This window comes from Sus scrofa, chromosome 11 (assembly GCF_054392235.1).
Source record: "Sus scrofa isolate SSC_HxYL_T2T_F1_AM1 chromosome 11, Sscrofa_HxYL_maternal_Yorkshire_Landrace_v2.0, whole genome shotgun sequence".
NCBI classification, from domain to species: domain Eukaryota; kingdom Metazoa; phylum Chordata; class Mammalia; order Artiodactyla; family Suidae; genus Sus; species Sus scrofa.
In genome coordinates, this window is record NC_139393.1 from 853,897 (window position 1) to 866,467 (window position 12,571).

The 12,571-nt window shown below is 42.4% G+C and overlaps 1 protein-coding gene across 9 annotated transcripts in view; it reads left to right on the forward strand.

Moving 5' to 3' along the window:
- Positions 1-12,571, forward strand: part of RNF17 (ring finger protein 17) — a 126,767-nt gene that overhangs the window by 40,166 nt on the left and 74,030 nt on the right. For 3 of the 9 annotated variants that reach the window (XR_014818892.1, XM_021065407.2, XM_021065408.2), the window contains exons 7-15: positions 373-544; positions 1,101-1,177; positions 1,437-1,511; positions 2,973-3,008; positions 4,648-4,949; positions 6,176-6,253; positions 8,154-8,312; positions 10,586-10,775; positions 12,397-12,565. Coding sequence is in view for 8 of the 9 variants with exons in the window: in XM_021065407.2 (XP_020921066.2) it covers positions 373-544; positions 1,101-1,177; positions 1,437-1,511; positions 2,973-3,008; positions 4,648-4,949; positions 6,176-6,253; positions 8,154-8,312; positions 10,586-10,775; positions 12,397-12,565 (1,258 nt within the window). In the remaining variant the exon portion in view is untranslated. The remainder of the gene's footprint in view (positions 1-372; positions 545-1,100; positions 1,178-1,436; positions 1,512-2,972; positions 3,009-4,647; positions 4,950-6,175; positions 6,254-8,153; positions 8,313-10,585; positions 10,776-12,396; positions 12,566-12,571) is intronic. The other 6 variants (XM_084981171.1, XM_084981172.1, XM_021065410.2 and 3 more) reach the window with 3 other exon arrangements.

The window sequence follows — 12,571 nt, forward strand, 5'->3', positions numbered from 1 at the left end:
TATGGAAATTTTCTAATGTGCAGATAGGTCCTTGTGAGGAATAAATACAGGTGTGTGTTTGTAACGGCACATGTGACCGCGGCGTGGCCAGAATTTCTCTTTTAGAAATGGTGGCGTTGTTTAGGATCTCTCTCAGCTCCGCAGTTCGGTGACGTAACTCTGTGCTTCTGCAAAATTTACTTTTTCTTTAGTTCATATGTACATAGCTTTCAATTATAATAGATTTCAGTTCACTTGAGTGTCTCCTTTAACCGTGTTATATCATTTATGCGCAAACAGTAGTGAAATTACCTTTTTGATACTGCTGATCTACTATAAATTTACTTTCATAAAAATGTTTATGCAATACTGAACAATAGCTTTATCTTGAAGGAAAAAGAACCTGTGTAAAGAAGTAATGAGAAATACAGATGCTTATTTATCAAATGTTACAATGGCTAAAAGCTACATCGAAGTGAAAAAAAATGATTTGGATGCAGCTATGAAGATAGCAAGAGAATTGAAATTGGCACCTTCTCTGAGGACATACTGTGACTTGAATCAGGTACTGTTAGTAGTTCACAATGTGGGTTGTCTCTGTGGCAGCTTATTTTACCTACTATGGAATATGATGTTTAAGACCTTTTTTTTTTTTTTTTTTTTTTTTGGTCTTGTCAGGGCTGCACCTGCAGCATAGGCAGGTTCCCAGGCTAGGGGGTCAAGTTGGTCTACACCATACCAACAATGCCAGATCCGAGCCGCATCTGCGACCTACACCACAGCTCACAGCAATGTCAGATTCCCTAACCCACTGAATAAGGCCAGGGATTGAACCCGCATTCTCATGGATGCTAGTTGGGTTTGTAGCCACTAAGCCACGACAGGAACTCCTATTACCGGTTAACACGTGTCGCCAAAAGATTCCAAACTCGTTTGGGGGAGAAGGCCATGAACACTGCTTGCAACCCTCCCTCTACTTTTGCCTAAAAATCAAACCTTGAGCATGTGAATCCGTGAAACACCTGAGGATACAGTTTTCTCTCTAAAATCTTCCTCTGTTGCAACGGTATTTATAATGAAATAAAATGCACATGCGAATGATACTTCTCTATTGATTCTAGATTATACGGACTTTGAAGTTAACTTTCGAGAGTGAACTGTCACACGTTACCTCTCTAAAACTGAGGAACTCTCCCAAGTAAGTTATAATTCAGAAGAACATGATAATTAAGTATAAAATGTATTAGAGTCTAGATTTATTAAAATAGCAATTATAAATTGAAAATCGGGGTTAAAAAATGTTTCCCAGGTTAGTAACCAAATTAAAATGAGTGTAATTTATGATAAATTATGAATTTATTTACATGTGCTTTTTCAGAGCTTTTAATGTTCACAGCTGATTTTTATTGAAAATAACTTGATTTAGAACATTTTTTATGCTAAGTTTTTAATTTTAGGTTGAATATGAATTGCAGTGAGATCATCTGTATGTTTGACAATGTGGGAAAGATTGAATTTGAGGACTCAACAAAGTAAGTATTTTTAAGAATGGCAGCATGCCTGAAGTGTCTGACATGGCCTAAGGGGCAGAAATAATATTTAAGGGACAGAAAAATTGGTGTTTAGCACTTATGATTAAAAAGTTGAAAATAATATAAAGGGAAAAAATGTTTTCTATCAGTTAAATTCTGCGTAAAATGTTGCAGAGTTAAAAGGCCTTGAAGAATCAGTATTCGGTGGTATGCGTCTGTGACATCTCTGAGATTGATTCGTTTGGCCAGCACTGAACATGGCTTTGGGCTGGGCACTCACCCTGCATCTTGAGGCTTGTGCAGAGAAGGCACACTCGGCAGAGAGTGACACGTGCAAATGATAAAGTACACGATGGTTATGGAAGTGGTGTGTGCAGAATTTAAGGGAGATGCGAAGGAAGAGAAGAGTCCATTCTTTGTGGTGGTGGTAATGGGACTTGGAAAGAGGTGATTTTATTTTCCGTCATCCATGAAAAATGAGGAGCCGTTGGAAAGGAGGACAAAAGGGAGGCAGGCATCTTAGCAGAAAGAAGTGTGTGGGCAGTGAGATGACATACTACATTTAGGAAACTTCATGCATCATTCCACATGGCAGAGGATATGTAGAAGCTAAATCCTAAAGCCTTTGCAGGCCACTTGGGGGTATTTGAACTTTCTTTCCTATATCTGTGCTATCCTGTGTGGTGGCTGCTAACCACATGTGGTCATTTAAATTTACATATAAATTAATTAAAACTCAAATGAAAATTCCATTCTTTGGTGGCACTAGCTACATTTCAGGTGATCAGCAGCCCTGTTTGGTTAGTGGCTATTATATTGGAGGGTGCAGCACAATTTCATTATCACAGATGTTGGCTGTATGTGCTGAAACTTGAGGAGAGGTTCTGGACTTGGTTCTTGGCTTAGGAGTAGTCAGAATGTAAAAGTGTAGAAACCCTTAAAAGGAAAGAAGTTTATTCAGGATTGTAGGTGACACGACTCCTGGAGAAATGGGGAACTCGTGCGGGTTGGGCCCACAGCCTTTGAAGCTCAGAAACAGACATGAGCGATCCACTCTAAGCCGGGGAAGCTCGGGTAGACCAAGGTCACAAAACTGACATATGGTCAGAATGCCTGTTTGTTTGTTTGTTTTGTCTTTTTGACTTTTCTAGGGCCGCTCCCTCGGCATATGGAGGTTCCCAGGCTAGGGGTCAAATCAGAGCTGTAGCCCCCGGCCTACACCAGAGCCACAGCAACGTGGAATCCAAGCTGCGTCTGTGACCTACACCACAGCTCATGGCAACTCTGGATCCTTAACCCACTGAGCAAGGCCAGAGACCGAACCCGCAACTTCATGGTTCCTGGTCAGATTCGTTAACCACTGCGCCACGACGGGAATTCCCAGAATGCTGGTTTTTTAACTTTAGGGGCAAATATAATTGCCACAGGGACTGGAATATTTATATTGTCATTCTTTTCCAGTATGCAGACAGAAACAAGAAGCCAGCTCATCAGAAGGTGCTTTGTTTGCAGTCTTTTTGGAATAAGAGAATAAGATTTACCAAATTGCTGAACAGCGTTAGTTCTAGAGAGCCTGCTCCATTTCTTGACCCCAGGGGAGACCTTGCCAAAGGCCTGGATGACCAGTCCCTTGGATCAAGTCATCTTCCCCCCAGACCGGAGCCCTGGCCCCGTCTGCCCATCACGTGACTTTCTGCAGTTTTGTGGATAATCATCCTTTCCAGTTGGTACACTCGTCTGCATACTGTCGTGACCTGAATGTGGTTTCCGTCAAATACTTTTGATACCAAAAGCTATTCTGCCTCTTTAAGAGGGTAGTGATCTGGCTTGGTTTTAAAGTTAACTCAGAAGAGTCTTTTAAATTTCTTTCTGGGTTTTGGGGAAAGTATCTCTGTGACCTGACTCAACCTGTTACAGCTGATAATTAAAGCAGGGGTTTGCCCAGTGATAGTGTGGAGGCAGGTTAAGGACAGTGCCCTGGAAAAATACTAAATTTTAGGATAGGGAGAGGGTAACATGAAAAAAAACAAAGAAAACTGACAGGCATGGGAGAGAGAGGTGTTCTGGAAGTCAGAGGAGAAGCTTATGCGCCTGGAGTCGGTGAACCATGTCAAGTTTCTGAGTAAGGTTGGGTAAGCGTTGTAACAGAAAAATGTCTGGATTACAAAGTTGTCTGTGTATGTATCTTTAGAAGGTGTTGGGACCTTAGTCACTGTGTACTAAGAGGCAGATAAGATAGGGCATTGTTGAATCCAGTTGGCTTTGTAGGCTCTTACTTCTGAAATGGCTTTTCTTCTTTTTTTCTTCTGGCTGCACTGGTGGCACATGGAAGTTCTTGGGACAGGGATCAAACCCGAGCCATAGCAATAACCTGAGCCACAGCAGTGACAGCGCCAGATCCTTTACCTGCTGGGCCACCAGGGAACTCCTGAAAAGGTTTCTTAAATAATGATCCATAAAGAAGCTAAATCTGTCATGGGTTAATAAAATGAAAGCTTTTGAAACTCAATCTCATTTCTTAGATAGAATTTCTATCAAAGATATTTCTATCACCTTGTAGATTTGATAGTCGGTCTTTGAGTGGATTTGTGAAGAAGATAGAAAAATACAGAATAAATAGTCAGCTGTAGGTTAGTGGCTATTGAATAGTCCTACCCGAAGGATTCAGACCAATGGGGACTTTTAGCCTAGATGGAGGTTTCTAGTAACTTGCTCAGGATTGTATCCCTCACTGCCTCTTTGTTTATTTGGGATTCTTTCAGGCCGCACTTGAGGAATGCGGGAGTTCCTGGACAGGGATTGAACCCATGCCACATCAGTGCAACCCAAGTCGCTGCAGTGACAACACTGGATTCTTAACCTGCTGCACCACAAGGGAACTCCCTTACACTTTATTTTTAAGCCAGTAAATTAAAACTAGGAATAATCTTAACGATAATTTAAAGTAAAAATTACTGGATTTTATTGTGTAAATTTAAACATCAGTAAAGCTGTTGGAAAAAATACCCATGAGATACCTATTCAGCTTTAACTCTTTGTGTCACAGTATTAACTGTCATGTGGAAAGGAAATGGTTTTAAGGTAGATATAAAATATTTATGAAATGATTTAAAGTAGCCTCTATATTTTTAAACAGATACGATCCTCAAAAAAATGAGATCGGACAGACTGTTCAAAAGAAATATAATCACGAAAAGGAATTTTCTTACAGTGGTACATACCCACTAGAAAAGAAAAAGGTTGACATTTCTGCTCTAACTACTGAAGCCCCACTAGCTCCTTTGCAACGGGAAACCGGTGATGTGCATTTAGAATCACAGAACTTGCAGCCACTGAAAGAGGTTGTACCATCGTCCTCGAAAACCATTGCTGCTCTGCCTCAGATGGAATCTAGCCCTGATGTAATAATTGAAGAGATTATTGAAGAAAACCTGGAAAGTGAGTAAAAATAAAAAAGCAAGGGAACAACATTTGTGTCTGGAATTAGAAGCAAAGTTAGTACCGTTTTGTCCCATACTTAACAATCTCAAGTATCTCCCATCCTTGCCGTTATCTCACACCTCATGAGGAGTTAACACTTGCTGATTATAGGCACCTGCTTTTGCAGTTTCTAAAGTCAGGATAATTTTTATTTTTAATGCCATATGTAGCTAAATTCTAGTATTTGTCCTAGGGTATTTGACCTTTGAGTGTTCTACACATACATCTCTATAAAGGAAGAAAGTACCATAAATAAACGAGATAGTGGTAGGAGCAGTCTCAGGACTTTCTGCTTCAGTGTGAGAACAGCATCTCTTAGATCTCTGTTGTGAGAGTGGAACCATCACGAATAAGATAACATCTATTTAGTAATATATTTTTTTTTGTCTTTTTTTTGCTATTTCTTTGGGCCGCTCCCGCGGCATATGGAGGTTCCCAGGCTAGGGGTCAAATTGGAGCCGCAGCCCCCGGCCTACGCCAGAGCCACAGCAACGCGGGATCTGAGCCGCGTCTGCAACCTACACCACAGCTCACGGCAACGCCGGATCGTTAACCCACTGAGCAAGGGCAGGGATCGAACCCGCAACCTCATGGTTCCTAGTCGGATTCGTCAACCACTGCGTCACGACGGGAACTCCTATTTGGTAATATTTTGATGTATTATAATTGTTGAGATTTCCAATACTGGTACTCTCCCCATCAACAGCAGCGTGTGATACTATCATATGTTGTTATAGCATCAGTTTGCTTGAGGATCTTTTTCAAGATCTGCGTGGTTTTCTCCTCACTCCACTCCCAGTAGGTTTCATTGGCTAACTTTCTAGGACTCCCCCCCCCCACCCCCCGACTGTGCCTGCAGCATACAGAATTTCCTGGGCCAGAGATCGAACATGAGCCACAGCAATGACAGTGCCAGATCCTTAACCCGCTGACCCACCAGGGAGCTCCCAGAATAGTACTTTGAATACCAAGAAAAGGACATGCTGTTTTCTCTCATTTCTATGGTGTTATTAATAGCACTGATCATCTTAGCAAGTTAAGAAAACTATCACGACTTTGCCGATACAAGGGGATCTTGCCATTCTAGTATTTTGTCAATTCAAATACAGCTCTTTAAACAACATGGGAAGGATTCCATTGTCACCATTATAAAGATAATAGTTGCCTTTATTTCCTGTTCACAGATTATCTCGTGGAGACACCTGAATATCCAAAAAGGCCTCTTCAGAAAAAATCGTCTGTCCCTTTTGGATCAAAAGCAGGTACTTGAACACCTGTGGACTTGATGTAGTGGAGTTTGATGCCTGTGTAGTAGCTCCTTAGAATGTCAGTGAGTAACGTGATTTTTACTGAGAACTGAAACTTCTCCCTAACTGTTAAAAGTTCTGGCGGAAATATCTCTGAAATTTGTAACACTTCTCGAGCTGTCTCCCCAGTTATACACACTTATCTCTTTACCTCATTCGTGGTACAGGTTTTACTCTGCAATCTGTATTTTTTTTTTTTTTTTTTGTCTTTTTGCTATTTCCTTGGGCCGCTCCCGCGGCATATGGAGGTTCCCAGGCTAGGGGTCGAATCGGAGCTGTGGCCACCGGCCTACGCCAGAGCCATAGCAACGCTGGATCCGAGCCGCGTCTGCAACCTACACCACAGCTCACGGCAACGCTGGATCGTTAACCCACTGAGCAAGGGCAGAGATCGAACCCGCAACCTCATGGTTCCTAGTCGGATTCGTTAACCACTGCGCCACGACGGGAACTCCTGCAATCTGTATTGAACCGTGAAATGACCTGTTCAGTTTCTGTCATCTTTCTATACTTCAGTTACTTCTAGTTTTTGTTTCTAAACATTTTTACTGGATTTGCTAGCAGTTGTGTTGTTCAAAAACTGAATGTGTATTTCTATGTGTGTGTAAACAGCTCGTGAAACTTGTCCTCGAACCTGTTCCTGTTCCGTCTAGTCTCCTCCTCCCTCCACTGTTTCTTTATGCAAATTTGAACAAGCACACACACTCTTTTGCTAACCCATTTTTTGTTGTTCTTATGCACAAAATGCAGCCTGCGGTCCGCACTGTTCTTTTAATTCTTTGCTTCATGTTACACTCCGGGTGTCTTTTCACACCAGTACACACTCGCCTTACTTACTCTTCATGCACAACGGCCTCGCTGTCTTCCACTCTGTCCCACCCTCACTTCCACCACAGTGTTTGTGGCTTCCCCTAAATGCTGCTCGGTGTGTTGGCTTTCCCAGACATTTGTTCACGATTAGCTGGCATAAGATTTAGGACTCACAGTGGCTATGAACTAATTATTGGTTCTTTTGGTTTAGTATATAGTATAAACAGAATTTTGTGGGCTCTACTAGAAACCTCATTGTTATCTGTGGGTTTCTTTTTTTTTTTTTTTTTTTTTTGTCTTTTTGCCTTTTCTAGGGCTGCTCCCGCGGTATATGGAGATTCCCAGGCTACGGGTCTAATGGGAGCAGTAGCCACCAGCCTAGCCAGAGCCACAGCAACGCAGGATCCAAGCCGCGTCTGCAACCTACACCGCAGCTCATGGCAACGCCAGATCCTTAACCCACTGCGCAAGGCCAGGGATCAAACCCGCAACCTAATGGTTCCTAGTCGGAATCGTTAACCACTGCGCCATGATGGAAACTCCCAGTGGGTTTCTTATTTATGTTAATAAACAAACTCTGAAGCTTTGTTGTAATACAGTAAAGTTAGAGCATATACCCTGGCTTCAGAACCTGAATACCACATGAATTTCAATCTACTCAGGTAACATATTTTGCAAGTAAAATGTTCACAGTTCAGTTGCTTAAAAAAATCATGGGAGTTCTCTGGTGGCTCAGCGGATTAAGGATCCAGCCTTGTCACTGATGTGGCTGTGGTTACTGCTGTGGTACAGATTTGATCCCTGGCTCTGGAACTTCTATATGCTGTGAGTGTGACCAAAAAAAAAAAAAAAAAATTACTATGAAAATGAGATGCATTTGTTCTATCAGTCTAGTACTATTTTGAGTGTAGTCTCTTTTCTGTAGGGACTAGGTGTTCTAGCGTTTGCCGGGTTAGAGTTATTCTTTTAGAGGATACAGTATTCATTCTTTTGAACTCCTTCCTAACGTTTGGCTTATTAGTGTGGTTTCAATATTCTCATCCAGGTTCTCCAGAGCTAGTTTTTGTAAGCCATGTAATACATCCTTGCCACTTCTACGTTCGGAAGTACTCGCAATTAAAAGACGCTACACTACTGGAAAAGAAGGTTAATCAGTTTTGCAATAAGAGTTCACCCCTTGAGCCTTCAGACATTTTGGAGCTAGGTAATGAAATATTATTCTAAGTTAAAATACAGAGTCTATTTAAATATTGTAATATTTGGCCAACCCAGAGAGACTTTCTGTAATACAGATTTCTGCAAGCGCAGAGGTTCTGGAAAACAGGACGGTTGTATCTATTTCCTAAGGCCACCCAGAGTGTAGTCGTAAACTTAGTCATCCATCTTAATTCTAAGGCTGTGTGTCGTTTGCTAGAGTTTAGGCTTTCATTATAAATATTTTCCTTAGAACACTAAATTTGATTGTATACTATAATAAGATAAAGCGGTGATTTGAGTATTTTCGTCACTTTGTTAATATCAATCAATGCCTATATGTAGCTAATACCAAAAGTACTATATTATCTGCGTAACTTCTGTAGTTCTTCAATAGTGTGATTAACCCTTCAGCTCATTTGTGAGGCTTATCAGAATATCGGAAGACTAGAATCATCACCTACTTCTCACAAATGAGTAATAATTTTAAAAGCAAAAAAATAGTGTTTAGCAGTTCCCTTGTGGCGTGCAAGTGGGTTCAGGGTCCGGCATTGTCACTGCAGCAGCTCGGGGTCAGTTCTTATCCTGGGAACTTCCATATGGTTTGGACACAGCCAAAGAAAATAGTGTTTAAGTTATGAGTAAGGAGGAAAGCGTAGTATTAAACTTAATTTTTTTGGCTGCAAATAATCCCTTCAATTTAATATATGCACTAAACTTAATTTAGATTCAGAAAATGTTCTAAGAAAGCCAAAAAGTCATCCTTTATTTTCAGTTGTCAAGGCTCATTACTATTTTAAGGTAGGTGTACATGATTTAAATGTCGTTGGTCTTTTAGGAAGTTAGAGGTAGGAGGGAGATGTGATAAGATGCTGAGTGTGAAATGCAATCCTCCTGTTCCTTTTTTCTGCCTGTATTCCTTGTTCCTCATTATACGGAACAGCAAATGGTTTCAGTAGGCACCTTTTGGAGGGGTGCTGTGCCCTTGGCATGTGGAGGCTCCCAGGCCAGGGATTGAACCCGAGCCTCAGCACTGACCTGAGCCTGAAGTGATAACACTGGATGCTTAATCGGCTGAGCCCCAAAGGAATTCCCCTCCCCTTTGTTTTAAGAAAGGGGGGAGTCATTGATTCTCCTTTCACACTGTCCCTCAGATACAAATGCTCCAGTTCACTCAGTCAGTCACTGCCAGTCTCTTTCAGCAGGCTTTTGTCTCATCCTTTGCTTAACGGCGTGTGGTTTAAGAATACCTACCATATGGCGTATCAACATAAGAGTCAATGACGGTCTCAAGGCCCAGCGGATGTGCCTGTCAACTGCGGAAGGGGTTGGGCGGCATCTTTCTAGATCATCAGTGAGCAAGTCTCACCACATTTACCTCTGACGCTAGCTTGGTTGTTAGGAGGACGGGCTCTGAGACCGCCTGGGTTCTCCTCCTGCCTCTCCTCATGGGGCTCCGGCTGGGTTTTTAGCTCTCTCTGCCTGGTTTTCTCACCTGTGGGATGAAAGCAGCATCTCCATGGGGTTGTCGTAGGGAGGAGGTGAATTCAGACACAAAATACTGAGGACACTGCTGAGCCCAGAGTGAAAATCCAGGCTTTTTTCTAACTTGGTGTTTTTTCTGGTTATTAACGTGTTAATTCACCGGATCCTCCGCAAGGTCGTCCTCTGCCACGGTCCTTGGACCATGTTCCGCGCCTCTGCACCCTCTGTGCCCTAATTTCTTCATTCCGGCCTTTCTCACTCTGCTTCTGTGGTTTCTTTCCTTTCACTCCCCTTCTATCAAGAGAAGGGAATTGCGTCTTCCTTTATGCTATGAAGTTTTACAGATTGCGGTTCACACATACACACAAACCATTTATAGTTTGTACAGATTTCGGCCTATAGATGTGTGTGTGTGTGTGTGTGTGAGAATGCGGGTAGAAGGTCTTTATTGTTATGAGTGTGTAAGTCATTTATTTGCCTGTCTGTCTTTTCTTGAGCTTCTTGACGGCGGGTTGGTCTCGTTGGTCTTTGTTATAGTTGATGTGTTAAACAGAGCTCCTCAGTAAAGGACTGCTGGCTTCTTTGTTCTTAACCTCTCCATCTGGCTCATGTGTTTCTGTATTACAGAAATTGCCAAAACACACCACCCTTGTCCCCTCATAGCCTTTGACATGGTCTGTATCATCGATAAGTAAATGAATTGACGTCTTGGTACTGGAAATAATACCTGTAAATTAGAGCTAATTAGGTATTTTTCTCCATAAACATTGATAATGATTCATCTCCCTCCTTATTTAGGTGCAAGAATATTTGTCAACAGCATTGAAAATGGAATGTGGTGCCGAGGAACTATTACGGAACTAATTCCAACAGGAAGTGAAAACATGAGGAAGCTTTGTAGTCCCTTCAGATTTGCAGTCCATGAAGTTGCACTAATCCAAATATTCATGGTAGATTTTGGGAATTCTGAAGTCCTAATTGTTGCAGGGTATGCTGTTTTATAATTATTACATGTTCCAGGCCTGCTTAGAAACACTTGTGATGGGGGAGGAGGGAAGGTAGAACACGAGCACACTTGGGGCAAGAGAGGAGTAATTTATCGTTCTTCACTTCCAAGGCGTGTACTTGGCACTCTGTCCTGTAATCATCTTACTGAAGACTAAAGTACGAATTACAACTACATCAGTGTTACTGGACGGAAAGCTTGGAACTTTTTGATGTACCAAACTAAATGCTCTGCTGTGTTGCTTCAAAGCAGGGAGTGAAGCACAAAAAGTGGTTCTTTTAAATGAAGTATAACAGTTGCAGATAATTGAATTGAAAAAATGTGTTTTACGGTTTGTTTGTTTGTTTCACTTTTTATGGCCGCACCTGCAGCATATGGAAGTTCCCAGGCTAGGGATCAAATCCCCGCCAGCCTGTGCCACAGCAGCGTGGGAACCAAGCTGCGTCTGTGACCTGCGCCACAGCTCATGGCAACACTGGATCCTTAACCCACTGAGCAAGGCCAGGGATCGAACCCGCATCCTCATGGAGTCTAGTTGGACTCTTAAGCCCCTGAACCACGTCAGGAACTCGCGATCGAGGAAACTTTTTGACCATAGCTGTGATCATCTCACTACTGCCTGTTAAGGTGCTGCAGTGTCAGAGTCACTCCAAACGCAGGGCTTTTCCTCAGTCCTCTCAGAAAAAAAAAACAAACTGGAAGCGTTTGTGTAGTTAACTACAGCATGGCCACTGTGTTAAATGGTCATGTTTTAGGAGTCCCCATTGTGGCTCAGTAGAAACAAATCCATCATCCATGAGGATGCAGGTTCGATCCCTAGCCTTGCTCAGTGGCTTAAGGATCTGGCGTTGGCATGAGCTGTGGTGTGGGTCGCAGATGCGGCTTGGGTCTGGCTTTGCGGTGGCTGTGGTGTAGGCTGGTGGCTACAGCTCCAGTTGGAGCCCTAACCTGGGAACGTCCATATGCCGTGGGTGCGGCCCTGAAAAAAAAGGTCGTAGCTTTATAAATAAACAGATTTTGGAGTTCCCATCGTGGCACAGTGGTTAACGAATCCGACTAGGAACCATGAGGTTGCGGGTTCGATCCCTGCCCTTGCTCAGTGGGTTAACGATCCGGTGTTGCCATGAGCTGTGGTGTAGGTTGCAGATGTGGCTCGGATCCCACGTTGCTGTGGCTCTGGCGTAGGCCGGAGACTACAGCTCCAATCTGACCCTTAGCCTGGGAACCTCCATATGCCGTGGGAGCGGCCCAAGAAATAGCAAAAAGACAAAAATAAATAAATAAGTAAATAAATAAATAAAATCTAAAAAAAAAAAAAAAAACAGATTTCTATTTGGGGGTTGTCATTATGCCTTTTAAGTTTTAACTGAATAGGTATATGAAAGACAATCCAGATAAAGGCAGTCGAGATTTATTTCTATAGACAGAGTGTGTTTGTTTATAAAAGCTGGATTAAATCTATATAGTGAGATAGTATGAATCAGAATGTAACTTTCTAGATTAACTTAAGGAGGATATCTTTAGAAGTGCATACCTTTGTGGGGGAAGGCAAATTTGGGTTTGAAGCATTATTTTCAATAAACTTTACTTCAATTCTTCCAAGAGCTGGTGATGCCCACGTGAGGTCAGAGCACGTTCCTAAGCAGCACGTTGTACTGAATGACTTGCGTCTGGTTCTGAGGAAGCCTAGACCTCACACCGAGGGGCTGCTGCGAGACATCCCGCCGTCAGCTCAGGCCTGCTCCTTGAAAGACATTGTTCCGCAGAGTTCAGTAAGT